At 38.4% G+C, this 26,524-nt stretch overlaps 1 protein-coding gene across 5 annotated transcripts in view; it reads right to left on the bottom strand.

Annotated features, from left to right (window-relative positions):
• LOC117929190 (ribonuclease H2 subunit A-like) overlaps positions 1-20,337 on the bottom strand; it is a 36,206-nt gene extending 15,869 nt beyond the window's left edge. The window contains exons 1-3 of one of the 5 annotated variants that reach the window (XM_034849442.1): positions 19,866-20,337; positions 7,717-7,816; positions 7,567-7,638 (exon numbers count right to left, since the gene is read on the bottom strand). In XM_034849442.1, coding sequence (XP_034705333.1) covers positions 7,567-7,638; positions 7,717-7,801 — 157 coding nt within the window. In that variant the 5' untranslated portion in view covers positions 7,802-7,816; positions 19,866-20,337. Of the gene's footprint in view, positions 1-7,566; positions 7,639-7,716; positions 7,817-9,689; positions 9,713-19,865 lie in introns of those variants that run through there. The other 4 variants (XM_034849444.1, XM_034849445.1, XM_034849443.1 and 1 more) reach the window with 4 other exon arrangements.
• Between the last annotated feature and the right edge of the window lie 6,187 nt (positions 20,338-26,524).

Genomic DNA, 26,524 nt, shown 5'->3' with positions numbered 1-26,524 from the left:
AGAAGCCAATAGAAACAGAGATAAAGTCAGGGGTACGGAGGGGGATTCTGGCACGCTTGAGAACCAAGTTGCGGGAAAGGAGAAAGAGGAAAAATGGGAGGAAAGCAATTTGGCAAAATTCAGCCAATTTTTAGGATTTTCAACGGAGGGTTTGGAAAAGGAAATCCTGAGCTTTCTAATTAAAATCAGAAAGAGACAGGAGAAGATTCATAGCAAAGAGCTTCTGGAGAAGTCAAAGTTCGAAAAGGGATTAAAGAGGTTGGAATGCTCTGTAAACTATGAGGGGGGGAATAAGCAGAAAGGCCCTTCACAGGGCAAAGGGAATCAAATTGTAGTTGTCCAATGAAGCTAAAAGTTCTGGGTTGGAATGTGAGGGGAGCAAACGATAGCTCTAAAAGGAAAATTATTAAGTCTTTTACAAGGAATCAGAGGATGGATTTAATATGTATACAGGAGACAAAAATTCAGGCTATGTCGAAGGGTCTTGTGAGAAGTTTAGGCTCTGGGAGATTTTTAGATTGGAGAGCTTTGAATGCGGAGGGGGCTACGAGCGGTATTCTAATTTGCTGGGACAAGAGGTCCCTGGATATCCTGGATTGGGAGGAGGGCCAATTCACTCTGTCTTGTAGATTCAAGATTATAGAAAATGGGGTTGTTTGGGTGTTCACGGGAGTTTATGGTCCGTTTACCAAAGTGGAAAGGGATGGCATGTGGGAAGAATTTGGGGCGATTAGAGGCCTTTGGGAAGATCCCTGGTGCTTAGGGAGGGGTTTCAACATCACCCTATTCCAAAGGGAAAGGAGCAGTCAGAGGATAATAAATTCAGCAATGAGGAGATTTGCTGAGATTGTTAATGATCTAGGGCTAGTGGATCTTCCACTATAGGGGGGAGAGTTCACCTGGAATGGGGGTCTCAATAACCAGGCATAGGCGAGATTGGACAGGTTTCTTGTGTCCCCTAGTTGGTTAGATCAATTTAGTGCGGTTACCCAGAGCAGACTGTCTCGGCCAATTTCTGATCATTTCCCAATTGTACTAGTGGGGGGTGGGGTAAGAAGAGGCCCTACTCCGTTTAGGTTCGAAAACATGTGGCTTAAGGTTGAGGGATTCAAAGACCTTGTTCAAACCTGGTGGTAGGGGATCGAAGTCAGGGGCAGTGCTAGTTATAGATTGGCTGCTAAAATGAAGGAAATCAAAAAGAAGTTGAAAGTATGGAATAGAGAGGTTTTTGGGAGGCTGGAATGCAACAAATCTTCAGCCCTACAACAAGTAGATTTCTGGGATCGGGTGGAAAGCGAGAGAAACTTGACTGTGGAGAAAATAGAATTAAAAAAAGAAGCAAAAGAAAGTTATAAAAAGTGGGTGCTTTTGGAGGAAGTCCATTGGAGACAACTCTCAAGGGAGATTTGGCTAAGGGAGGGGGACAGAAACACGGATTTCTTCCGTCGAATGGCAAGTGCACATCATAGAAACAACATATTGGACAGAGTTAAGGTTAATAGGGAGTGGCTATCAGAGGAGCAGGAGGTGAGGGAAAGAATTGTTAACACGTTTCAGCAGATGCTTTCTGAAGATATGGGATGGAAGGCGGATATTGGAAGACTTCAACTTGATCACATCAGCCAACAAGAAGCGGAGAATTTGGAGGTCCCCTTCACAGAGGCTGAGATTCATACGGCATTGATGGAGATGAATGGGGATAAAGCCCCTGGTCCGGATGGCTTTACTATAGCATTTTGGCAAAACGCTTGGGATTTTACTAAAGAGGAGATTTTGGATATGTTTAAAGAGTTTCATGAGCATAGCTCTTTCCTTAAGAGCCTTAATAATACTTTTCTGGTCTTGATTCCTAAGAAAAGTGGGGTTGAGGATCTTGGAGATTTTAGACCTATCTGCCTTTTGGGGGGGCTCTATAAACTTTTGACTAAAGTTCTAGCTAACATGCTCAAGAAAGTGATTGGTAAGGTGGTCTCCACTGCCCGAAATGCTTTTGTAACAGGAAGACAAATTCTTGATGCGTCCTTAATTGCTAATGAGGTGATAGATTCGTGGCAGAAAAGAAAAGAGAAGGGTCTTATATACAAATTGGACATAGAAAAAGCTTATGACAGCATTTATTGGAAATTTTTGTTGAAGGTCTTACAAAAAATGGGCTTTGGGGCTAAGTGGTTGGGGTAGATGTGGAGTTGTTTGTCCTCAGCCAAATTCTCAATTCTAGTTAATGGAGTGTCAGCTGGTTTTTCCCTAGTACTAAGGAGCTTAGACAAGGAGATCCTCTATCTCCCTATCTCTTTGTTATGGGAATGGAAGTGTTGGATGTCCTCATTAGGAGAGCTGTGGAGGGGGGATACTTATCAGGGTGTACCATTCGGGGTGGTAGTAGACCCACTTTGAACATCTCCCACTTATTTTTTGCTGATGACACAATAGTGTTCTGTGAGGCAAGCAAGGAGCAATTAACTGACTTAAGTTGGATTCTACTCTGGTTTGAAGCGGCTTCAAGCCTAAGGATTAATTTAGCCAAAAGCGAAATCATCCCAGTTGGAAAAGTGGAGGAGATTCAAGAGTTGGCAGTCGAGTTAGGTTGCAGGGTGGGATCCTTGCCCTCTCAATATTTGGGACTCCCACTAGAGGCTCCTAATAGGGCTCCTTCTATGTGAGATGGGGTGGAAGAGAGAGTAAGGAGGAGACTTGCGCTTTGGAAAAGGCAGTACATTTCCAAAGGGGGGAGGATCACCCTCATAAAAAGCACTTTGGCTAGCATGTCAATATACCAAATGTTTATTTTCCGAATGCCCAAGATTGTTGCTAAAAGAATAGAGAAAGTTCAAAGAAACTTTCTATGGGGGGGAGGAAACTTGGAGGGGAAAATTCATCTAGTTAAATGGGATGTGGTTTGCACAGACAAGAACAAGGGTGGGCTAGGCCTAAGGAAAATAGCCATGCTGAACAGAGCCTTGCTTGGTAAGTGGATTTGGAAGTATGCTTGCGAAAAAGATAATCTTTGGAAGCAAGTGATCACAACGAAGTATGGGTAAGAGGATCGTGGTTGGAGGTCAAAGAAGGCTAATGGGGCGGTTGGAGTAGGGGTTTGGAAGGAGATCTTGAAAGAATCTGATTGGTGCTGGGATAACCTGGTGTTTCTAGCTGGGAAGGGCACCAAAATCAGATTTTGGAAAGATATTTGGTGCACTGATAAACCGCTATCCCATTGCTTCACTTACCTCTTTGTTATGGTTGCGCATAGGGATGCAACGATTGAGGAGATGTAGGATCAAAATTCTGGTCAAGGAGGCTGGAACTTAAACTTTTTGAGACTTTAATGATTGGGAGTTGGATATGGTTGGGAATTTGCTATATATCTTGAGGGGTCATAGGCCTTCTTTGGAGGAAGTATCAGTTATGTGGAGGCGAGGAAGAAATGGTCAGTTCAGGGTCAAGGAAGCTTATAGTTTGCTGGCCAATCCTAATGACACAGTGTTTCCTTCAAGGTGCATTTGGGTGGATAGGGTGCTAACTAAAGTTGCTTTTTTCGCTTGGGAGGCGACGTGGGGGAAAGTGCTCACTCTGGATAGGCTCCAAATAAGAGGGGTGCAACTTCTTAATTGTTGTTTTTTGTGTGGTTGTGAAGAAGAAAATGTAAATCATATTCTTATACACTGTATAGTAGTTAGAGCTTTGTGAGATATTATTCTTGGGTTAGTAGATGTTAAATGGGTCTTTCCAGAAACTGTAAAGAAGGTCTTAACTACCTGGAGGGGCCTCTTTGTAGGGAAGAAAAGGAAAAAGATTTGAAAATCCATACCGTTGTGTATTTTTTGTTTGTAACTTATGGAGCTGGGCCAAATTGTATTTAGGCGAGGAGTCTCTCTCCCTTATAGGCTTTTTGGAGTGGGTAGCATCCACTTAAGGGGAGGTGAATCTTTTCTGGTCTTGTTACTCTTTTTTGAGGCCTTAGCCGCCTTGTATACTCCCTGTATGCTTTAGCCTCTTTTTAATGCGTATCTTGTTTACTTATCAAAAAAAAAAAAAAATGTTATTAGAGTTTTAGTAGACTTTGGATTTCTTAAAAAAACCTATAAATAGGCTAATCAACGTAAATCAAATAGACAAATTGATTGATATTAATAATATACTATTTTTTTCATTGCAAATGTTGCAATCCTTAATGATGAGACTCCATTGATTTTCTTCTAAGTGAAACTCCTAGAAGGCCTTAATGAAACTCTAAGGTTTTCCAACTTTTTTTCATCGTTTCTTTTCTCTTTATTTCTTTTGTTATCTTATTTTTCTCTACCATAAACTTTATTCTTTATTCCTCTCCTTACACCCTAAAACAAAACCCTAGCCCACCTACCCTTGAGTGTGGGCAACCATCTAGGGTTATCCTACATCAATCTTGGTATCGGAGCGAAAGTTCTTAGCTTGAAGGCATATGCAATTGAGCAAAGCAACTTATGGAAGCATGAGTTCCAAAAAAACTTCTAATAATCAAGATGTCGCTGCAATACGCTTGGAGGAAATTTCAGCCACACAACAATCCCATCAAGATGCTCTAATACAACTAAATAGGAAACTTGATGAGATCATGAAGTTATTAGAAAAGAGTCAAGAAAAATGACCAATTGAAGATGAGATTGCAAGTCATCAATTTAGACAATCGCCAAGTCAATCACGCAAAGAACAAGACAATTTTATGATGGGGAATCAAAGAAGGGGCAAACTCTTTGAGCAAGATGATGATGTGACAAAAAGGGTACGCCTTGAAGTCGTTGAATTTTATGGAAAACTAAATCCAACAGCTTTTCTTGATTGGATTATGTCAATGGAAGATTACTTTGATTGGTATGCAATGTCCGAAAATAGAAAGTTCGTTTTGTGAAGACAAAGTTGAAAGGAGCAGCATATCTATAGTGACATAATATTGAGAATCAACTTCATAGAACTGGCCAACCACCTATAGACACATGGGACGAGATGAAGTTGAAGATGAAGGAGCACTTTCTCCCAATTGATTATGAACAACTTATGTATACAAAATTGTTTTCCCTTAAACAAGGTAACAATTTTGTATTGAGCAAGGTAACAAGTGTAGGAAAGTGTGGGAAAGTGATGCTCAGCTTGCAACCCATTATAAAGTTGGACTTCGAATGGATATTCAACTTGAGATGATAGTTGCACACACTTATACCGTAGACGATGTTTATCAACTAGCCCTCAAACTAGAAGAAGGCCTTAAATTTTGGGTTTCCAAAAGTCAAGTTCACAAATAGGGAGCACTTTCTCCAACCGAACAGCAAGCAAACCTTTAAGCACATCAAGCTTCAGAACTTCTAATCATGCGAATGGTGCAGGCAACACTCAACAGACTTCGAATATGGCTCATAAAGATGGGTAAAAAGGGTAAAACTTCAATGAGTATTGAAGATAGAAAAGTAGACATGACTCCTTTATGCTTTAAGTATGGTGGGCATGATCATTATGTTGTTGTGTGCCCAACCAAAGGTTTACACTTTTGTGTTGAAGAACCAGAATTTGAATTGGAGAGTTACCCAAAGGAAGAAGAGACCCACAATGAAGATGAAATTAATGAAGAACGTGACTACTATGATGGTATGATGGAAGGACATAGTCTTGTAGTGCAACCTTTATTAGTTGTCCCAAAGGTAAAAGGAGAAGAAGATTGACGACGTACTAGCATTTTCCAAACACGTATTTCTTGCCAAGGGAGATTATGCACCATGATCATTGATGGAGGTAGCAGTTTGAACATAGCTTCGCAAGAACTTGTTGAGAAGTTAAACCTTAAAACAGAAAGACATCCTAATCCATTCTGAGTAGCATGGGTTAATGACACCTCTATCCCAGTAAGTTTTCACTACTTTGTGACATTCCCTTTTGGTAAGGACTTTGAAGAGTTTGTATGGTGTGAGGTTTTACCCATAAAAGTAAGTCCTATTTTGCTTGGAAGACCATGGCTTGTTTTATGAAAGTCCAACATGATGGATATGAAAACACTTAAGACACTTGTGTGCAACGAGCGTAAGAAGATCCTCCATCCAATGAAGGAAATTCCACCACTTAGGCAGCCAAAGGAAAAATTAGCATCCTTGAAACTAGAAGAGCCATCATACTCTTATTAAGAAGCAAGTCGAAGTTACTAGTAAGGAGGAAGAAATCATATGATGAATCTAGAATGCAAGAGGTGATGGAACTAATCCTAGGTCAACCAATAAAAAAGCTCAAAGAAGTTGTAGAAGCTTCAGAAGTACCAATGTTTGACTTCACAAGGCAAGACATTATCATGGTTGAGCAAACATGATGAATTTGCTGAAATTTATTTTGAATATAGGGAATTCAAAACTCTTATTCCTCTACAAGACAATTTACAAAAAGAGTATGGGAAGCAACTCTCCACAAGCTTGTTGAAGACACATAATTATTCCGAGAATTATCAACTTGTTTTACAACATCAAAAAGTTTTTCGAAGTCTAGTATGTCTTGCATGAAATTGAACAAGTTCAAGAGATATTGAGATCCTGTCTTAGCACGATAAAGAGACGACGAAGAAAGAAATGGTGGAAGGCATTGCTTGGAATTTCAATTGACCGTGGAAAATCACCTAAAACTCGAGGTCAAGTTTTTTTCAAGTTGAGGGGAATTGATGAGGATGAATCCCTAAGATATATATCAAGAGAGGGAATTAGAGTCAAATTAGTATTAGTTGGAATTAAATTAGGATTAGCTAATTAAGTTATAATATAATTAGAATATGAGTCATGATAGGTTATTAGAGCCTTAGTAGACTTTGGATTTCTTAGAGAAACCTATAAATAAGCTAATCAATGTAAATCAAAGAAATGAATTGATTAATATTAATAATATTATTTTTTTCATTGCAACTGTTGCAATCCTCAATGGTGAGACTCTATTGATTTTCTTCTAGGTGAGACTCCTAGAAGGCCTTAGTGAGACTCTAAGATCTTCCATCTTTTCTTCATCGTTTCTTCTTTCTCTCTATTTCTTTTTTATCTTATTTTTCTCTATCATAAACTTTATTTTTTATTCCTCTCCTTACACCCTAAAACAAAACCCTAACCCACCTACTTTTGAGTGTAGGCAACCATCTAGGGTTGTCCTACATCATGCGGACTTCTAACTGTTGACAAAACAACCAATCACCACATTCCAAGACACAACATGTATCTAGACATCTCCTCAAACAATCTCCACATGGTTCTACAATTTCCAATCATAGGACAACTCCAAATCATTAGTTCCAAGAAACAACTTTTCTACTCAACATTTCATCATAGATCTGTCCCACATTCTCACATTCCCTCATTCACAACACACGCCAAGTTGATTTAACGTTATCATGATCCTATCACATGCAATTCAAGCAAATTTCAAGCATCCACATTTGAACAGGCTCTGTAATTGCTTCCAAATGATGTTTTAAGCTTTGAAAATTAATTTCCAGCAAAATAAATTAATGGCTAATATAAATAACACATGCTTTGAAACTGAAGAAAGAGTACAGAAAAGGGTGTCTGAAGCCAAAACCTGCAAAGTTCAATGTAGAAAGGGTGTTGTGGTATGAGCAGGCACAGTACAAGCATCCATAAACCATTGGTCCTGAAAAAGAAAAAAACATATAAAACAAAGTCTCACAAGAAGTAATGGAATGACTAAAAAATAGGGGAAAGCAAAAACCTAAGACAGGGCCACGTCCAGCTTCATCAATGCCCATCATGCAAGGCTCTGATGCCCATTTGGGAAGCGCTGTTTCAGATCCCATTTTTGCCACCTGCACCTTCCCACCAAAAACTCAGCCACTCAGCCTTTGTTGTCTTAATTTTCTTTTTGATATACAAGATGGGTATATAAATATTCCAAGAAGTGCCAAAATTAGATTATTTTTTTATAAAGTTTAGATCACATTAAAATATCTTCTCTTACCCAACACAGGTCTATCAAATACAAATCAAATCATTCATATCATAGATCTAGTTAATCATTTTCCACATTATTTCCATCTTTGCAACAAATGGATATTTGCCTCATTCTAGGTCCACTGGAATAACAATTCATCCTTCAAAAGATAATTTCTACTTTATAAATAAGAGTGTTTACCAACTAAGTAATTTTCTCCTTCAAAAACTATTTATGTTTTTCTGGTTGTATGAGATAGCCATTCAACCAGAACTATATTTCTTCCCTATTTGAATTTTATCCTTAAAAAACTATCTATTTTATGTTGATTGTACAAGGTAGTGATAAATCTAGAACCCCACACTAGATAAATTTTTATCACACAACAATTTGTTAACCATATAGACATACAGAAACTCAAAAATTATTTTGTTTGTAATTTGTGGAGTTGGGCTAGAGTGTACATGCGAGAGGAGTCCTCTTCGCTTTTAATCTTTTTGGAGTGGCTAGCGGCTACTTAAGGGCCGTTTGAGGCTGCTTGTTTCTTTTGTTTTTTGGGGTGTGGCTGTGTTTGTATCCCTGTATGCTTTATGGCGGTTTGCCCTTTAATACAATTTTTGCTTACTTATCTAAAAAAAAAACAATTTGTTAACCATAAAGATAATTTCTTTATAGCAGATAGCTAATCTCTTCCTATTTTGTCCTCAAAATTTGAATTCAGTAATAAATTTTTTAACATGAACAATCCATGTGCTCGGTGGATGATGTGAAATTATAGGGGAGGAAAAATTTAGGAAAAATGAGATTATTCATGAAAGAAAGTTTAAAAAGGTAAGTGGATATTCTTAATGGACTTAATATTGTGTAATTACCAATAAAAATATTTCAATTTTTTTTTTTTTTTTTTTTTTTGCTTTCTCAATTTTTTTTTGCCAAAAAACCAATGACACATTATGTTTAAAAATTAAAAGCCTTTATATTGTGTTTCGTTAAGCAAACTAACAAGGCTATTCATTTTTTGCAGCATCGCTTATTATTAACTTATTTTATCTATGTAGTTTATAATTCTATAATCTCATTATTCTATAACTTCTAGTAGACTTTCATTTATTTTTTACTGTAAGAATTAAAGAATTGTTATTTGCCTCATTTCACATGTTAAAATGGACATGGGGACACCAAACAAAGAAACATTGGCTTAATATAATAATAATAATAATAACAACATCCTTTGCCTCTTCTTGGATGGCATGGAGCGTTTGTGGGGAAAACCCGTAAAAAGGCGTGGCAAATGGCCCCCTTATGTATATTTTGGTCAGTCTGGAAGGAAAGAAATTTGTTGGTTTTTGGGAATGAGGTGCTTTCACTCCAAAGGCTGAAACATTCTTTTGTATGTAATCTTTGGTCTTGGGTTAGGGTGTTTATAGTTTTGAGCCATTTTTCTCTTGCTAGCTTTTTTGAATGGCTAGGCTCTAAGTAAGGGTAGGGGTTGTTGTTTTTTTCCCCTTCCTTGGTTTCGAGTCTGTGGGTTGCTTTTGTATACTCTCTGTATATCTAGAGGGCACTAGTTTGGTGTTTCCTCTTTCTGTTTATTATAATTCTCTTTATCTATCCAAAAAAAAACATCCTTTGCCTCTTCCTTTCACAACAACACAAACTAAGCGGTAAAATATTCAAGAATGTCAAAGAGGTAACAGGAGCACTGATGGCAACACATTTTAAATGTTCGCTGGCTTTAAAGAAATGAGCCATACAACCAACTGAGAACTAGAAGACAATCTTCTTTGATCAAGAAATAGAATTAGAGGCCCTGGTCTTGCCTCTACCTCCTTTCATTGAATTCAAAGAAGATCTCATTAGAATACTAGATCATAAAAGTTAAAGCAATATTTGTGTGTGACAAGCATTTTAAAAGAGGAGATCTAAATTTCACAAAGAAGATCATATAGATACATACATCTATACAAATATATAGCCTCATTTCACACATTAGAATGGACATAGCAACACCAAACAAAGAAACATTGGCATAATAAAATAAGCATTGGAGCATTGGCTTAATTGGCTTAATAAAATAAACATTGCATTGGCTTAATAAAATAAACATTACATTGGCTTAATAAAATAAGAGAGAGAGAGAGAGAGGGCTGTAGTGAGAGTGAGTGTGAGTAAGGGAGGAGGAGATCCAGCGGAGCTGTGCGCGAGCGATGGTGAGAAAGATCTCAGTGGCCTGGAAGCTCGTACCAGCCGGTGGAGGAGAAGCTTCGAGGTGGAGTCGAAGACTTTCGAGATCGAGGTTGAGAGAAAAAAAGGCAAAACGCAAGTCTTCATTGAGGAAAGGAAAAGAGGGGTTTCCTCGTGGATTAAGATGGGGCCGGAGAGCGTAGGGTTTGTTGTGAAAGGGTTGGCCTTGTGTATTAAGGATACCCGTTCAGGCAAATGGGTCAGAAATTGGAGGGAGAGAGGGAGGACCTTTTCACTGTTGCGGGATGAAAATAAGGGCGGAAGCTTCATCCGTCTGGGGGTAGAGGATATGGAGAAGAAAAGGTTTAATATTTTTATCCCCAAAGGAAATGGAGGGAAAGGGGGCTGGATTGTGATGTTGGAGATACTTAAGGCGCTGGTCGTGGTGCCATGTGCGGGGAGTAGCTACGTGGAAGTGGTGAAGGGACAGAAACGTTATGGCAGGCCAGTGGCTAGGGTAGAAGTAAACCACAAGGAACTATGCCAAAACCTAAAAAGGCTGGATCAGTGCATTGTTGGAGTGTGGGATCCGAAGTCAGTAAAGGGGGAGGATTTGAGGAGTTGGGGGAATCAAATGGCTCGACTGTGGGGGTTGAGGGGTAATCTAGGTTTGGCTAAGTTGGAAAGGGGTAAGGTGTTGTTAGAGTTTGAGATGAGTGCTAAAGCCGATAAAGCCCTAAATATGGGAGGGATTTTGGTAGGGAAGACACTACTGCGACTGGAGAAGTGGAACCCTAGGACGGGATGTCTGTTAGAAGGAGAGGAGAAGAGTGAGGCCTGGGTGAGAATTGTGGGGCTTCCCGTCTCGCTGTGGGATCGGGACATCTTTAGAAAGGTTGGGGAGAAATGCGGGGGGTTCTTAGCGATTGATTCTCAAACGGAGAGGCTGGAAGAGTTGCAGTGGGCAAGAATCCTGGTGAAACTATCCGGCGAGGAGCTCCCCAGCATGCTAGAAATTGGGGTCGAGGGGGTGTGTTACTCGCTTGTCCTATGGTGGGAGGTAAGGCCGGTAATGAAAGTGTTGCCGGCTGAAAAGAGGGGAAAGAACAACGGTGATGATGCAGGTGGGGTTGAGGGTGACGTTGCTACACGCGCGGGTAAGCGCGTGGTGGAAGTGGTGGAAGGCGCGAGGCTCGAGACCCACCTGCAGTCTGCTGATGGGACAAGGGAGCAGACAGGTGGGTCGGGGTCTCTTTGGGCTCGGTCCCGAGGCCCAAATGAGCCGGGTCTGGGGGACCAAGAAGGTTTGCTTGGGAGGCTTGGCCCTACTGGGCCTCACCGTGGCCTTGATTTGGGTGTTAGGCCCGATGGGTTTGTTTTGCCTAAGGCTGGGCTGATCCCCAGTGGGTCTTCGTCATCTGAAGGGCCTTCGTTCTTAGAGGGCCTTAAGCCAATGGAGTCCGTTAAGTCGGGTGGGCTATCTGGGAGGAAAGACTGTCATGATCCATCTGGAGTGGCTTTGCCTCTTGTGTGGGCTGGCCCAAGTCGACTGAAGGAACCAGATGCTGAAGGCTTCCCTTTCTGGGATTATGATGGCAGGCGGTGGCAAGCTGAAATGGAGCCCTATCTCGCGGAGAAGTCAAGGACTGACTGCGCCCTAATTGAAGAAGCGTCGAGGTACGGGTGTGTTCCTATCCCTTGTGGTTTAATGGCATCTGGACTTTCTCCTTCTTCTCTCTTCTTTTTTGGTCGGACCCCGTTGGGGGATTTTTGCGACATTTCTAGGGTTGATAAGGTAACCCATCTGAGAGAAACTCCCTTACGTATGCTTCTCCCCTTGGGACCCCCAGAAGAGGAAAATGACTGCCGCTGGGATTTGAGGGAGGGCCCAAGCGCCTACAAGGAGAGCAATGGTAAGGAGCTGAGGCTAGCCCAATCGATGTCATGTGAAGGAAAGGGATGGGAGGAGGAAAATTGGGAGGAAAGTGAGTTGGCCAAATTTAGCAAGTTCTTGGGTTTTTCTACAGAAGGTCTGGAGAAAGAAATTTTGGAGTTTCTGATGAAAATCCGAAAGAGAAGGGAAAAGGTCCACAGCAAAAATCTTCTAGAAAAATCCAAGTTTGAAAGGGAATTGAAAAGGCTGGAATGCTCTATTAACTACAATGGGGGAAAGAAGCAGAAGAGTGGAATGATAGTAGGAGGGTGTCAGATTATGGTGGTCAAATGAAGCTTAGAATCTTGAGCTGGAATGTTCGGGGAGCTAACGACAGCTCAAAAAGAAAGGTGATCAAGGCCATGATCAGGAGTCAAAGAGTGGATCTGTTATGTCTCCAGGAGACCAAGATTCAGGCAATGACAGAGGGACTGGTGCAAAGCTTAGGCACTGGCAGGTTTCTTAACTGGGTACTTTGGATGCCCAGGGGTCCGCGGGAGGGATTCTGATCTGCTGGGATAAGAGGACCTTGGAAATAATGGAAATGGAAGTGGGAAGCTTCTCAATTTCTTGTAGGATGAGGAATGTGGAAGACGGACTAGTTTGGATGTTTACTGGGGTTTATGAGCCATTTTCTAAAGAGGACAGGGAGTGGATGTGGGAGGAAATAGGAGCAATCCGAGGCATTTGGGAGGACCCATGGTGTATAGGGGGTGATTTCAATGTCACCCTGTCACTGAGGGAAAGAAGTAATCAGGGGAGATTAACGAGTGCAATGAGAAGGTTTGCTCAAGTTGTTGATGAGCTAGAACTCATTGATCTTCCATTACAAGGAGGGATGCTTACTTGGAGTGGGGGGAGGAATAATCAGGCGTGGGCCAGATTGGATAGGTTCCTGGTGACCCAGAGTTGGCTTGACCACTTCAGTGAGGTCGTGCAATGTAGGCTGCCCAGACTGACCTCAGATCATTTTCCTATTGTGCTGATGGGGGGAGGGTTAAGGAGAGGTATGTCCCCGTTTAGGTTCAAAAATATGTGGCTTAAAGCTGACGGCTTCACGGATCTTCTTAGGGGATGGTGGCAGGGAGTTGAGGTTAGAGGGAGGGCCAGTGTCAGACTAGCCACTAAAATGAAGGTGTTGAAGCATAAGATTAAAGTGTGGAAAAGAGAGGTGTTTGGTAGGTTGGAAGCTAACAAGAACTCAGCCTTGCAACAAGTGGAATTTTGGGACGGGGTGGAAAAGGAGAAGAGTTTGTCTAAAGGTGAAACTGAACTGAAAAAAGAAGCCAAAGATTCCTTTAAAAAATGGGTCTTACTGGAGGAGACCCACTGGAGACAATTGTCAAGGGAATTGTGGCTTAAGGAGGGAGATAGAAATACTGGATTCTTCCATAGAATGGCTAATGCTCACCGGAGGAATAACTCTCTGGATAGAATAAAAATCAATGGAGTTTGGATGACGGAGGAGCAGGAGTTGAAGGAGGGAATAGTGAATGCTTTTCAGCAGGTGCTTTCTGAAGAACCAGGCTGGAGGGCAGATATTGAGGGGCTGCACTTTAAATGTCTAAGTTCCAGTGAAGCTGAAACTCTGGAGGTGCAATTTACTGAAGAGGAAATCTACGCAGCCTTAATGGGTATGAATGGGGATAAAGCTCCGGGCCCGGATGGGTTCACAATTGCTTTTTGGCAATCAAGCTGGGAGTTAGTGAAGGAGGAGATTATGGAATTGTTTAGAGAATTCTATGACCAGCGTTCTTTTGCTAACAGTCTTAACTCCACCTTTATAGTCCTCATTCCTAAGAAAGGAGGGGTTGAAGATTTGGGTGATTTCCGGCCAATCAGCTTGTTAGGGAGTGTGTACAAGCTTTTGGCTAAGGTGTTGGCGAATAGGCTAAAGAAGGTGTTAGATAAGGTGGTGTCCGGGGACCAAAACGCCTTTGTGAGGGGCAAGCAGATCTTGGATGCGTCTCTTATTGCTAATGAGGTGATCGACTTTTGGCACAAGAGGAACGAGAAAGGGCTGATCTGTAAATTGGACATTCAGAAAGCCTATGACAGCATTAATTGGAACTTTCTCATGAAAGTTCTGGTCAAAATAGGTTTTGGGCCGCGGTGGGTGGAGTGGATTTAGTGGTGCATCTCTACCGCCAAATTTTCAGTCATGATCAATGGGGTGCCGGCTGGTTTCTTCTCGAATTCTAAGGGGCTAAGACAGGGAGATCCCCTCTCCCCGTATCTTTTTGTGTTGGGGATGGAAGTTCTTAGCAATCTAATTAGAAGGGCGGTTGAAGGGGGCTTCTTATTAGGCTGCAGAATTCGAGGGAGAGGGGAAGAGGAGATGATAGTTTCCCACCTGCTCTTTGTTGATGACACGATCATCTTTTGTGAAGCTAGCAAAGAGCAAGTATCCGTTCTAAGCTGGATTTTGGCTTGGTTTGAGGCAGCTTCCGGTCTGAGAATCAATCTTGATAAAAGTGTCTTAATTCCAGTTGGTGAGGGTGGAGGATATTGAGGGGCTGGCTGTGGAACTTGGTTGTAAAGTGGGACTGCTGCCCACTGTTTACTTAGGGCTACCCCTTGGTGCTCATCACAAGGCTGTCGCCATTTGCGATGGAGTGGAGGAGAGAATGAGAAAGAGATTAGCCCAGTGGAAAAGACATTATATTTCAAAGGGAGGGCGCATCACCTTAATCAAGTGTACTATGGCCAGCCTTCCTATTTACAATATGTCCCTTTTCCAAATGCCGAAAAGTGTTGTAAAGAGACTCGAAAACTTACAAAGAGACTTTCTTTGGGGAGGGGGCAGCTTGGAGAGGAAGGCCCATTTAATTAATTGGGAGGTGGTGTGCACTCGAAGGGAGAAGGGGGGCCTTGGCATTCGGAAGATTGACTCCCTGAATAAAGCTTTGTTAGGTAAATGGGTTTGGAGATTTGTCGTTGAAAAGGAGAATCTCTGGAGGTTAATGATTGGAGTGAAATATGGTCAAGAAGAGTTTGGGTGGAGAACTAAAGAAGCCCGCGGTAATTATGGAGTGGGGGTTTGGAAGGAGATTATGAAGGAAGCTAAGTGGTGTTGGGAGAATACAGAGTTTAAGGTAGGGAAAGGGACTAGAGTAAAATTCTGGTCTGACCAGTGGTGTGGGAATGAGAGGCTGTCCCATTCTTTTCCCCAGCTTTATGAGATGGCGGTCAACAGGAATGCAACGGTTAATGAGATGTGGGATCATAGCAGTGGTTCAGGAGGTTGGAATCTTAGATTTCATAGAGACTTTAATGATTGGGAGCTGGACTTGATTAGAGGATTGCTTTTTAAGCTTAGGGACTTCAAGCTATCTTCAGAGGAGGACGTGGTGCTTTGGAAAGGGGGGGGCCATGGGAAGTATGGGGTGAAGGATGCCTATAATGGGCTGTCTGTTATCAATGCTTGCGACTTTCCGTATAGAGGCGTTTGGGTGGACAAGGTCCCAACCAAAGCGGCTTTTTTTGCTTGGGAAGCCGCGTGGGGGAAGATTCTCACCCTGGATAGGCTTCAAAAACGGGGCTGGCAGTTTCCTAACCGATGTTTTTTGTGTGGTTGTGAAGAGGAGAGTGTAAATCACATTCTTTTACATTGTACAATGGTAAGGGCCTTATGGGAAATTATTTTTGCCCTTGTGGGGGTTCAGTGGGTGTTCCCAGAGTTTGTGAAGGAGGCATTATTCAGTTGGAGGGGCCCCTTTGTGGGGAAAAAGAGGAAAAAAATTTGGAATTCTATCCCGTTGTGTATTTTTTGGACAGTATGGAAGGAAAGGAATAGGTTAGCTTTCAAGGGAGGGGTGTTAAATATACAAAAACTCAAAAATTCTTTTGTTTGTACCTTGTGGAGTTGGGCTAGGGTGTATATTGGAGAGGAGTCCTCTTCACTCTTAGGTTTTTTGGAGTGGCTAGCACCCACTTAAGGGAGGGTAAGGGTGCTTGTTTTTTTGTGCTCTCGTTTTGAGGCAAATTTGTATACGTCCTGTATGCTTGGTGGCCTTTGCCTTTAATATATTCGTGATATTTATCAAAAAATAAAATAAACAATTACTGGCTTAACAAAATAAACAAATGTTTAACTGGCTTAATAAAATAATAATAATATCTTTTCCCTCTTCCTTTCACAATAGCACACTAATCTAAGCAATCAAATATTCAAGAATGTCAAAGAGGTAACGAAAGCATTGATGCCAACACATTCTAAATATTTGCTGGCTTTAAAGAAACAAGCCAGAACTAGAAGACAATCTTCTTCGATCAAGAAATAGATTTAGAGGCCTTGGTCTTGCCTCTACCTCCTTTCATTGAACTCAAAGAAGATCTCATTAGAATACTACATCATAAAAGTTAAAGCAATATTTGTGTGTGTGTCAAGCATTTTAAAAGAGGAGATCTAAATTTCACAAAGATCATATACATACATACATACATACATACATCTATACAAATATGTATACACACACACACACACACTCACACTCACACTCACACTACTGATTAAATGATGAGAGGCATAAATAAATTGTTAGCAAAAAATTAGTGCATGGAGGTAAAATTTGCAGATCTAAAATTTCATCAGTTGTACATCAAATCATAATAAAACAAGAACAAGAACATGTGCTTATTAACAAAATGCAATGAAAAAAATGAGAAACTCTTAAGAAAAATGATTGCATTAGCACAATTAGGTGAAACTTTAAATCCACAGATTTTAATTTTCATTCATTTCTTTCATATTTTTCAACATAATTAGCCATAAGAATGAACTAATAATACATGAACCACAATAGACCTACATAAGAGCACCAAGCCCACGGGTTTCAAATGCTCTCCAACTTTTAAGAAACAATAATGTGATCGACATAAAATGAAGCCTGACCCTCTGACATAGAGAAGGATTTAGAATCTTAAACTTGCCTACTTCATTTAGTTGAACATGCAATGCTAACTGAGACAATTAGATCAAGCAAAACAAGAAACAAGAAAGACTTTAATTGGAAGAGGAGGCAGAAAATATGGGTTCCTGGCCTGGAACTAACACAATAAGAAATTAAAAAAATAAGTACCCTGTAATGAAAGCTCCTCATTTAAGTGACCTCACACCACCATGATTCATTATACAGTAATTCAAATTTAATAACATTAGAAATAATCAAAATAGATATATAAAGTAGCAAGTTGGTCTACTTTAAAACCGCTAATTGTATTTATTGAGGTCAATTCCAATACATATCCTGAGGATACATCCACACCAAAAACATAATAATAATGAATATGATATAAATTTAAAGGTTTAATAATTCATAATATGATTGATAAATTTATTTTAATGTCAATAAAGACAAAGCGAGTTCGTCCAAATACAAGTATATAATTAGGTAATCCAAATATAAGTATCTAATTAGATATTATAAGAACTTAAACTTCAGTCTATGTTTATAACACCAAATGATATAATTCTAGTCAGATCAATTAGGTAAAAAAATCTCATCTAATTTTATCAAATAAAAGCAAAATATGAAATATAATATTTTAGTACTCATCTAGATACAGTTTCTATTTAAAAAAATAAATAAAAAATAAAAGTAACATCAATATAAAATATTGTAACTCTTATATAAAAGCTATGAACTTACCTTAAATATTTCAAAATTATTTTTAAAATTTGAGCCATTAAAATTTAAGGTAACTCTCAAAGAGTTCTTGCATTCTATATAGAAGTTACTATCATTTCCTATTTGAAAAAAAATAAATAAATAAAATAAAAAATAAAAAACATAAAACAATAAGTGTATTCAAACAACAACTTAAATTTTGTCGATAGAAAAATTGCTGCCCTTTAAGGTTCAGAGACAAATTCACATATCTTAAGTTTGCCTCTACCTCATTGGTTGACATTACTACTAATTGGTTGACAAACGAGGGTCAAGACTGGCAGCATGGAATTGGCACATGGAATAAAATTGAAAACTATTCGGTCTTTTCCATGGAGCCTTTACACTTAAATGACCTCACACCACTATACTTCCTTTCATTGCTATTCAAATTTAAAATTATGGAAGCAATTAAGATAACTATACAAATAACAGGTAGAAACCAAAATTATAATATGATGACAATAGATATAGAGAAACCACAATGCGTAACCTAATTAATTTATTATAAAGACATCATGCATAATTATAAGTATTGGAATTTGTGAACCTATTTCAAACATTTAACTACATATAAATGAATTAACTAAGTAATGAATCTCATCATATTATTATTAGCATGAAATCGATTATAAAAACGAAATATCAACTATTATATTCAATCATTATTCAGAAATATCCTTTAATTCCTTCTGTAATCCTTAAATTTGAACAATCATAGGATTAAGCATGTGGTGCAAAGTTACTTAAGTGTGGAGGTTAGGTTTGGAGACCAGCTACTTTTCAATTTTACATGATGCGCCAATTTCATGTCATTTCTCCTGAACTAGTCAAAATCAACCTCCCACTACTAACATGGTAACATCCATGCCGGCAATCTATATTCTCTTTCATCAACCAATAAAAATCAACCTCCTCATACAATACATACCCCTTTCTCCTAAAACCTTAACACCAACAAGCATTTGTTCTAATTGCATAATATTCAACTAAAGGAGGGAGAGGCACATCTAAGGCCTCCAAATCCGTCTCCCAATCTAAGATGATTAGCCTCCAATTGCCCATTGGCTACATAAATTGCTTCTTAAAAGCCAGTGTGTATGATAAACATGCTAGTGTTAGTGTTTATGTTTGCCTCTTCACTCGTTCACCTTACTAATGAGATAGGTTTACTATTTGTTTTGTCTTAATATGCTTCCTTTGAAAGGGAAAAAAAATTATTTTCTTTAGTTTCATTTGGCTTCTAATGTTATGAAAAATGTTTAGACAACAAAGTTTCACATAATTATTCGTAACACACCTACATTACCAAGATTTTATTTTTTATTTTTTTCGTCACATTAGCAAATAAATATTTTTCCTTTTACTTAACTTCATGTAAATACTGTATTATTTATATTTGCAAATTATTGAACCTGCAAGAAGTGTGGCTACAAACAACCAAAAGATTCCTTCTTTTTTTCTTTTTTCTTTTTTGATAGGTAAATTTTTCCAAATAGAGGTATTCTTCCAAATCTCCATCAAGATTTTCTAGCAAGCAGATAGAGAGAAAGGGAAATGCAAGACTGGATTTTCACCCTAAGAGTATTAATTTTTGTACTATATGAAGTTCATAGATCATTTTATTTGTATGATTATCCTGATCTTTTTATAATAAAGAAAATTTTTTGCTTCAATTTTTGGGACTTTTCCAGGGATCTATGATAAAGAGCTGTAAACAACTTGATGAAGTCGATAGTTAAACTCATTGTTTTATCTGGTAAAAATTCATTTCTTTGGGAATTTGTATTACCTTCCTAAGTTCATCTTTGGTGAGAGTCAATCCTTTCAAAAAATTTAACAAGTAATGGAGCAACTTTCTCGTTTATTCAATTAATTAGTGGTTACATTATAAACAAGATCAAAGCAACTGAATTTGCAATTTATTATTTTTCCATGGCACATGATCTTCTATACAACTTTGATATTAAGACTCGAAAAAAATAAGGTCAAGTCAATCCAAAACATCTTCATTCACATGTATTTCCCACCAATTTATCACAAACATAAGCTTGAATTCCAGCCAAAGTTAAAAGCAGTATAAAAATTATCAAAAAAAAAAAAATGAAACCATGAAACTAAATGGAGCAGGGAATTATATAAACCTGAAATAAGGTTGCTTACAGCTGGTACTCGGTGACTGCAATGGTGCTGGTACAAGAAATACAGAACCGAAAGAGTGGTGATGGCAGTGAAGCGGTGGCCGTCGGTGAGATGGCAGTCCGGCGAAATTGATGGGCTTTGGTATATCCAAAGGCACCAGAAATGGAGGTGATCTGTGGTGGTGATTTATGGCGGAATGGATCTCGTCGGCGCCTGGCCGGAAGCTGAATGACAACGGTGGAGAAAAGAGCAGCTAGGAGCTGCTGTGGAGGTGATTGCAGTGAGGTGTAGATGTCGGGAATGGTGGAGCTAGAGGCTGCAGCGGCGACCGGCTGTGAGAGTGAGATGGCCGCTGCAGACGCCGGCAGTGTTGACGGCGAGGGTGATAATGGTCTCTGTCTCTCTGTGTTTTTCAAACTTTTGGATCTTCCTCTCCCCTCGGCAGCCCACTCAAAAATATCCAAATTTACAGTAGGGTTTACCGTGTTTACGAGTCATTTGATCGAAGGGAACGAAATAATCCCTATTTCGTAACACTCTAATCCTCCGCTTTTCTTAGCATCTCTCACTAAAAAATAAAAAATAAAAATACTCCCTTTTTTATTAAAAAAAAATAACCTTTTCTTTTAAAATTTAAATCTTAAATGATCAAAATATTAAAAGACATTTATATTAAAATAGTTTAATTTTCAAGTTCAGACGAAAATATTAAATTTATAAATTTAGAACCATTTCATTCATTTTAATTAATTAACCGAATATTTTCATTAAGAGAGTTGGCCCTAAAACCGAATTTTTTTACACTATCAATATTTTTATAATTTTTAAAAATTGGACTAGATCTTGATATGGTCCAGTTCACACTTGATTTGGTTCTGATCTTCTGTTGTTAAAAAAAGGGTCTTTATTTGTTATACATGATCCACTCAACGTATTGCCTCTCATTGTCCAAAGCCCTTATGACTTAAATGAGGTTTATAAATCTCTTTTCATCCCCATCAATTTGCAATGGGAAATGAGCGGTAGCTTATTTAAACAAAATTCAGAGTGTAGCATGGAACGACTACTTTGCTACTTATCTAATGAAATTAAAATCTATGTAACTAAAAAATAATCCATGTGTATTATTTGAGAAATTAAATATAAGTAAAATAATCTAATATATTTGAAACTTATAAAATAATATATATAATTTTTCTTCAATATTCAACCTACGTTTTCATATTTAGATGTTATACATATTTTATTTAATAAATTTAAATTATTAATACATTTATATAAAAGACAAAAAAATAAATAAATATCAGTGATTTTAATTATGTATATATACATATTAATTTTTAAAAATTATTTTAAATTTTAATACAATATAAAGTAATTATTTATGTATTTTGGTTGATATTATTTTGATTTTCTTCCAGAATTTATTTTTTATGATCTTGCAAGACTACGTTTGTTATTTTTAATTTTGTTTCTAATAGAAATTTTAATTGTTTTACCTCTTGGGTTTGTAGATGAGGGTTCATTAGTTTTAAATATATATTTTTTTAATTAGATGAACTAGCATATAAATTATCAATATCACATTTTATAATTTCTCTTTTAATTAAGGTTTCTATAGCAAAAAGTTCGTCAAAGGCTTCTTGTATAGTTATTTCATATTCGTTCAAATATTTAAGAGAGGTTAGATTTTTGGTATATGTGGTTAAATCTTTTACAGTAGTCCTTAAATTATGTAATTTATCACAAGTTTCTCTAAATCATTTCCATTGAGCATACAACCTATTATTAAGTTCTTTTAGACGATCATAAACTAAATTATATATACCAGGGGATAAGGAATAAAGGACATTAATTCATATCAAATCAACAAACTAAATAAACATGCAAACTAAATGAACAGATAAAACAAATATAATCAGACTTTTAATGGGGTAAGATAAAGTTCGGTACTTTGAAAATTAATTTGAATCAATAGTTTTCTTTCCTAATTAATATACTAACAATATACATGACGCTCTTATACCAACTTTTCCCATTAATATTCATAATTAGTTATTCACAGTTAAGGCAATGGTAGGAACCTTGAAATTTCTCGTTCAAAATCAAAGTTTAAAACCAAAACCAGTGTGAATGCATTTATTATACTTATTATTTTAAAATAAAAAATTTCAAATACAGTTTGAAACCATTTATTACATATTATTATAATATTTATTTAAATAAAACTTTTAGTTTATAGTGTGAAAACGTTTATTACATGAAAGTTATGTTTTAGAAGATTGGTTGTTTCAAATATTTAGGCAATAAACTCAAGATTTAAAACATCACTTCGTGTCAAGGTAATACCCCCCTTCCAACCAGACAAAGTCTCCCTAACAAGCCACTTTTCCGGCAAAAACCGGTTTTAGGTCAAGGGTTAAAACTAAAGACTCTAGTTTAAAAACTTGATTTTACACCAAAAACTTCTAAATAACCCAATTATTTTTCTTTTTAAATTTGATGGAAACATTATATATATATATATATATATATATATATATATATATATATATATATATATATATATATAGGATCTATGTATATTGCAGATATTAACTAGTAAAGAAAACTGAAATATGAATCAAATAATTTTCATTTCCCTACTTTATCTTTTTACCCCTTTTACCCCTTAAGGGTAAGAAAAAAGACACAAAATAAAATAAATTCAAAATAAAATGAGAGCAGAAATTTAACAGAAAATTTCTTACTTTCTTATTGCTAATCATAGAAATTTACAAGGCTAAAGATTCAACCGAAACTCTGATATCTTACTTCTAACTTGCTACTTACTTTTTTCTCACTTCTTTCTCACTTGCTTTTCGTTTTCCCTCTGTGGAAATATGGGATTATGATTTGTAATTAAGTGCCAAGATTAGAAGGATTGTGTTAGGATACTTTCTATTTTATGGATGAGAGAATCTCTCCTAATTAGTTATTGTTTCCTTAGAGATAGTGATTGTGCATATTATATGGCTTAGATTAGGAATCCCACTTGTATATATATAGGTCACTTTGTATTCAGTTTTGACATAGAAAAAAAGAAGAATATTTTCTTCATGGTATCAGAGCATTCAGATCTGAACCACGTATAAAAAAAAAAAAAATCATCTTTTCCATGGAGAGCAGAACGGAAGGATCAAACTCGGAGGTGACGTCCAGACCTGAAGCAGTTCACTCCGGCAGTGCCAGCACCACAGACGGCATCATTCTTCCCATAACAGGTCATAAACTCAATGGGCAGAATTTTATTCAATGGGCTCAATCTGTTCGGATCTTCATCTGCGGGAAAGGTAAGGAAGAATACCTTACGGAAGCCATTGTTCAGCCGAAGGAAGATGATCCAGGATACCGAACCTGGAAGTTGGAAAATAGTATGGTGATGTCTTGGTTAATTAACTCTATGACCAATGACATAGGAGAAAACTTCATGTATTATGGCACAGCAAAGGAGATATGGGATGCAGCTAGAGAGACCTACTCCAACATCGATAATACCTCGGCGATTTTCGAAATCAAGAGTATTCTCCAGGATCTTCGACAAGGAGATTCAACTGTTACCGAATATTTTAATATCCTTACACGGTATTGGCAACAACTCGATATTTATGAAGAATTGGTTTGGAAGTGTCCCGAAGATGGACTCCTATACAAGAAGGTCATTGAAAAGGAACGCATCTACAAATTTTTACTTGGCCTTAATAAGAATTTAGATGAGGTACGTGGAAGAGTTCTAAGTATTAAGCCATTACCTAGTGTTAGGGAAGTTTTTTCTGAAATTCGCAGAGAGGAAAGCAGACAAAAAGTGATGTTGGGAACCCAAAATTCCTCCAAAAATCTTGAGAACTCAGCCCTAGTTGCACGAGGAACCCAATCCAACAACAACAACCACCAAACGAAGAAGAATCGTCCATGGTGCGACCATTGTAGAAAACCTGGACACACGAAAGAGACTTGCTGGCATCTACACGGTAAACCTGCTGATTGGAAACCTTCTCGGCCACAGCAAAACAGAGAAGGCCGGGGTTACACCGCTACAGCCGAAGAAGACACATCTGGCACTAGCTCAAATCCTGGACCGTTTAGCAAAGAGCAATTGGAGGCACTACAGAAAATGTTCCAACAGACTCTTCAATCAACTGGAACAACTATTGGTACCGCATCTGTAGCCCAGAAAGGTATTTTTTCCCATGCCCTAAATGTTAGACAGGAAAATCACACTACATGGATAGTGGACTCAGGAGCTTCAGATCACATGACTGGGAATCTCATGGTTTTTCATGAATATACTCCTTGCCATAACAATTCCTTTGTTCGAATTGCCGATGGAACCCTTTCTAGGGTATTCGGCACAGGTTCAGTTATTATTTCCAAGGATATTACTCTTCACTCCGTGCTCTATGTTCCGAAATTGGATTGCAACCTATTGTCTATAAGTAGACTAACACAGGATCTTAATTGTGTTACTAAATTCCTTCCTCACATGTGTGAATTTCAGGCCTTGAACTCTGGGAAGAGGATTGGCAATGCTGAGGTGCGTGCTGGACTTTACCTTCTGAGAGCTGAGGAAATTCGAAGGCTACCAATGAAGACTGCTTGTGTAGTTTCCAACCCTAGTACCAAGACGGATAGTGTTGTTATGTTATGGCACTACCGATTAGGTCACCCAAATTTTTCCTATCTTGAAAAACTATATCCATCATTATTCAATAAAAATTCCAAAAATTTTCAATGCGAAATATGTCAATTGTCCAAACATACTCGCAACTCCTATTCCATTCAACCATACAAACCATCTCATCCTTTTTCCTTGATTCACAGTGATGTTTGGGGGGCCTCTAGAATCAACAACATTACAGGTTCTAGATGGTTTGTCACCTTTGTTGATGACCACACTCGAGTGACTTGGGTATTCCTTATGAAGAAGAAATCAGAAGTGAGGGAAATATTTGAAAACTTCAACAACATGGTTCAGACGCAGTTTCAGGCAAAATTCAAGTCCTTCGGACAGATAATGCTCGAGAATACTATCACAACACTCTTGGGTCATATCTTCTGGAGAATGGCATCGTACATCAAAGCTCGTGCATTGATACTCCACAGCAAAATGGAGTTGCAGAAAGGAAAAATAGACATTTGATGGAGGTTGCACGATCCCTCATGATAGCTTCAAACGTGCCTAAACAATTATGGGGTGAAGCTGTACTCACAGCAACCTACTTGATCAACCGAATGCCTTCTAGGATTCTTCAATTTAAAACCCCGTGTCAAATCCTCCTCGCTGCATATCCATCCGCTCGAATAATCTCGTCTATCCCAATCAAAGTCTTTGGTTGTACTGCTTTCGTTCACATCCATAAGTCCCTACGTAGTAAACTTGATCCGACAGCCACTAAATGCATCTTTCTCGGGTACTCACCAAACCAAAAAGGATACAAGTGCTACTCTCCAACAACCAAGAAATTCTACACTTCCATGGATGTCACTTTCTTCGAAAATCAACCCTTCTACCCCAAAATTGCAATTCAGGGTGAGAACTGGTCCACAGATGAATTCCAATTCTGGGAAACCGAAATCAGCACTACTTCTCCTTTGAGTTCATCACTGCCTCCTCAAACAGATACTACTCTTTCTGTCCCCGAAAACAATTCCTTGGATGTCCCTTCTGTCATACCTGAGTCAACTACACAAGGCAGTAAAGAGGTAATAGTTTATTCTAGAAAAAATTTAAAGGAAAAGCCCGAGAAACCTCCTCAAAAGGAGCCCGAGGACAGCACTTCACCTGAGCAGAACCAAGAATTGGACCAGGATCCAAGCAACCCAAACTCACAACCAGGTAACACAATTTATGATCTAAATTCCAATAATGACCTTGATGATCTTGATCAACCCATTGCTTTAAGGAAAGGTGTAAGATCCTGCACTCAGCATCCAATCAGTAATCATGTGTCCTATGGAAAGCTTTCACAGAATTTCCAAGCGTTCATCACTTCTCTTGAAGATGATCGTATCCCATCCAACATCCAAGAAGCACTTCAACAACCTGAATGGAAGACTGCTGTTCAGGAAGAAATACAAGCATTGGAGAAAAATGGGACATGGGAAATCTCAGAATTACCAGAGGGTAAGAGGCCTGTTGGATGCAAGTGGATATTTACCGTGAAGCACAATCCAGATGGAAGTATAAACAGGTTCAAGGCTCGACTAGTAGCTAAAGGATTTACTCAATCCTATGGCATTGATTATGAAGAGACATTTGCACCAGTAGCAAAGCTCAACTCCATCAGAGTGTTATTGTCAGTTGCAGTAAATTTGGACTGGAATCTGCACCAACTTGATGTCAAAAATGCATTTCTCAACGGAGAACTAGAAGAGGAAGTCTACATGAAGATTCCACCTAGTATGGAAACTCCAGAAAATTCAGGAAAAGTGTGTAAACTGAGAAAGTCCCTATACGGTCTAAAACAGTCACCTAGGGCCTGGTTTGATCGACTGACTAGAGTTGTGAAAAAACATGGGTTCATCCAATGTCAAACAGATCACACACTGTTTATGAAGCACTCTAAGGAAGGTGAAATGACTTTGTTCATTGTCTATGTTGATGATATTATAATTACCGGAG

Source organism: Vitis riparia, chromosome 13 (assembly GCF_004353265.1).
Source record: "Vitis riparia cultivar Riparia Gloire de Montpellier isolate 1030 chromosome 13, EGFV_Vit.rip_1.0, whole genome shotgun sequence".
NCBI classification, from domain to species: domain Eukaryota; kingdom Viridiplantae; phylum Streptophyta; class Magnoliopsida; order Vitales; family Vitaceae; genus Vitis; species Vitis riparia.
Note: the sequence above shows the minus strand (reverse complement) of the source record. Positions and strands in the feature narration are given on the sequence as shown.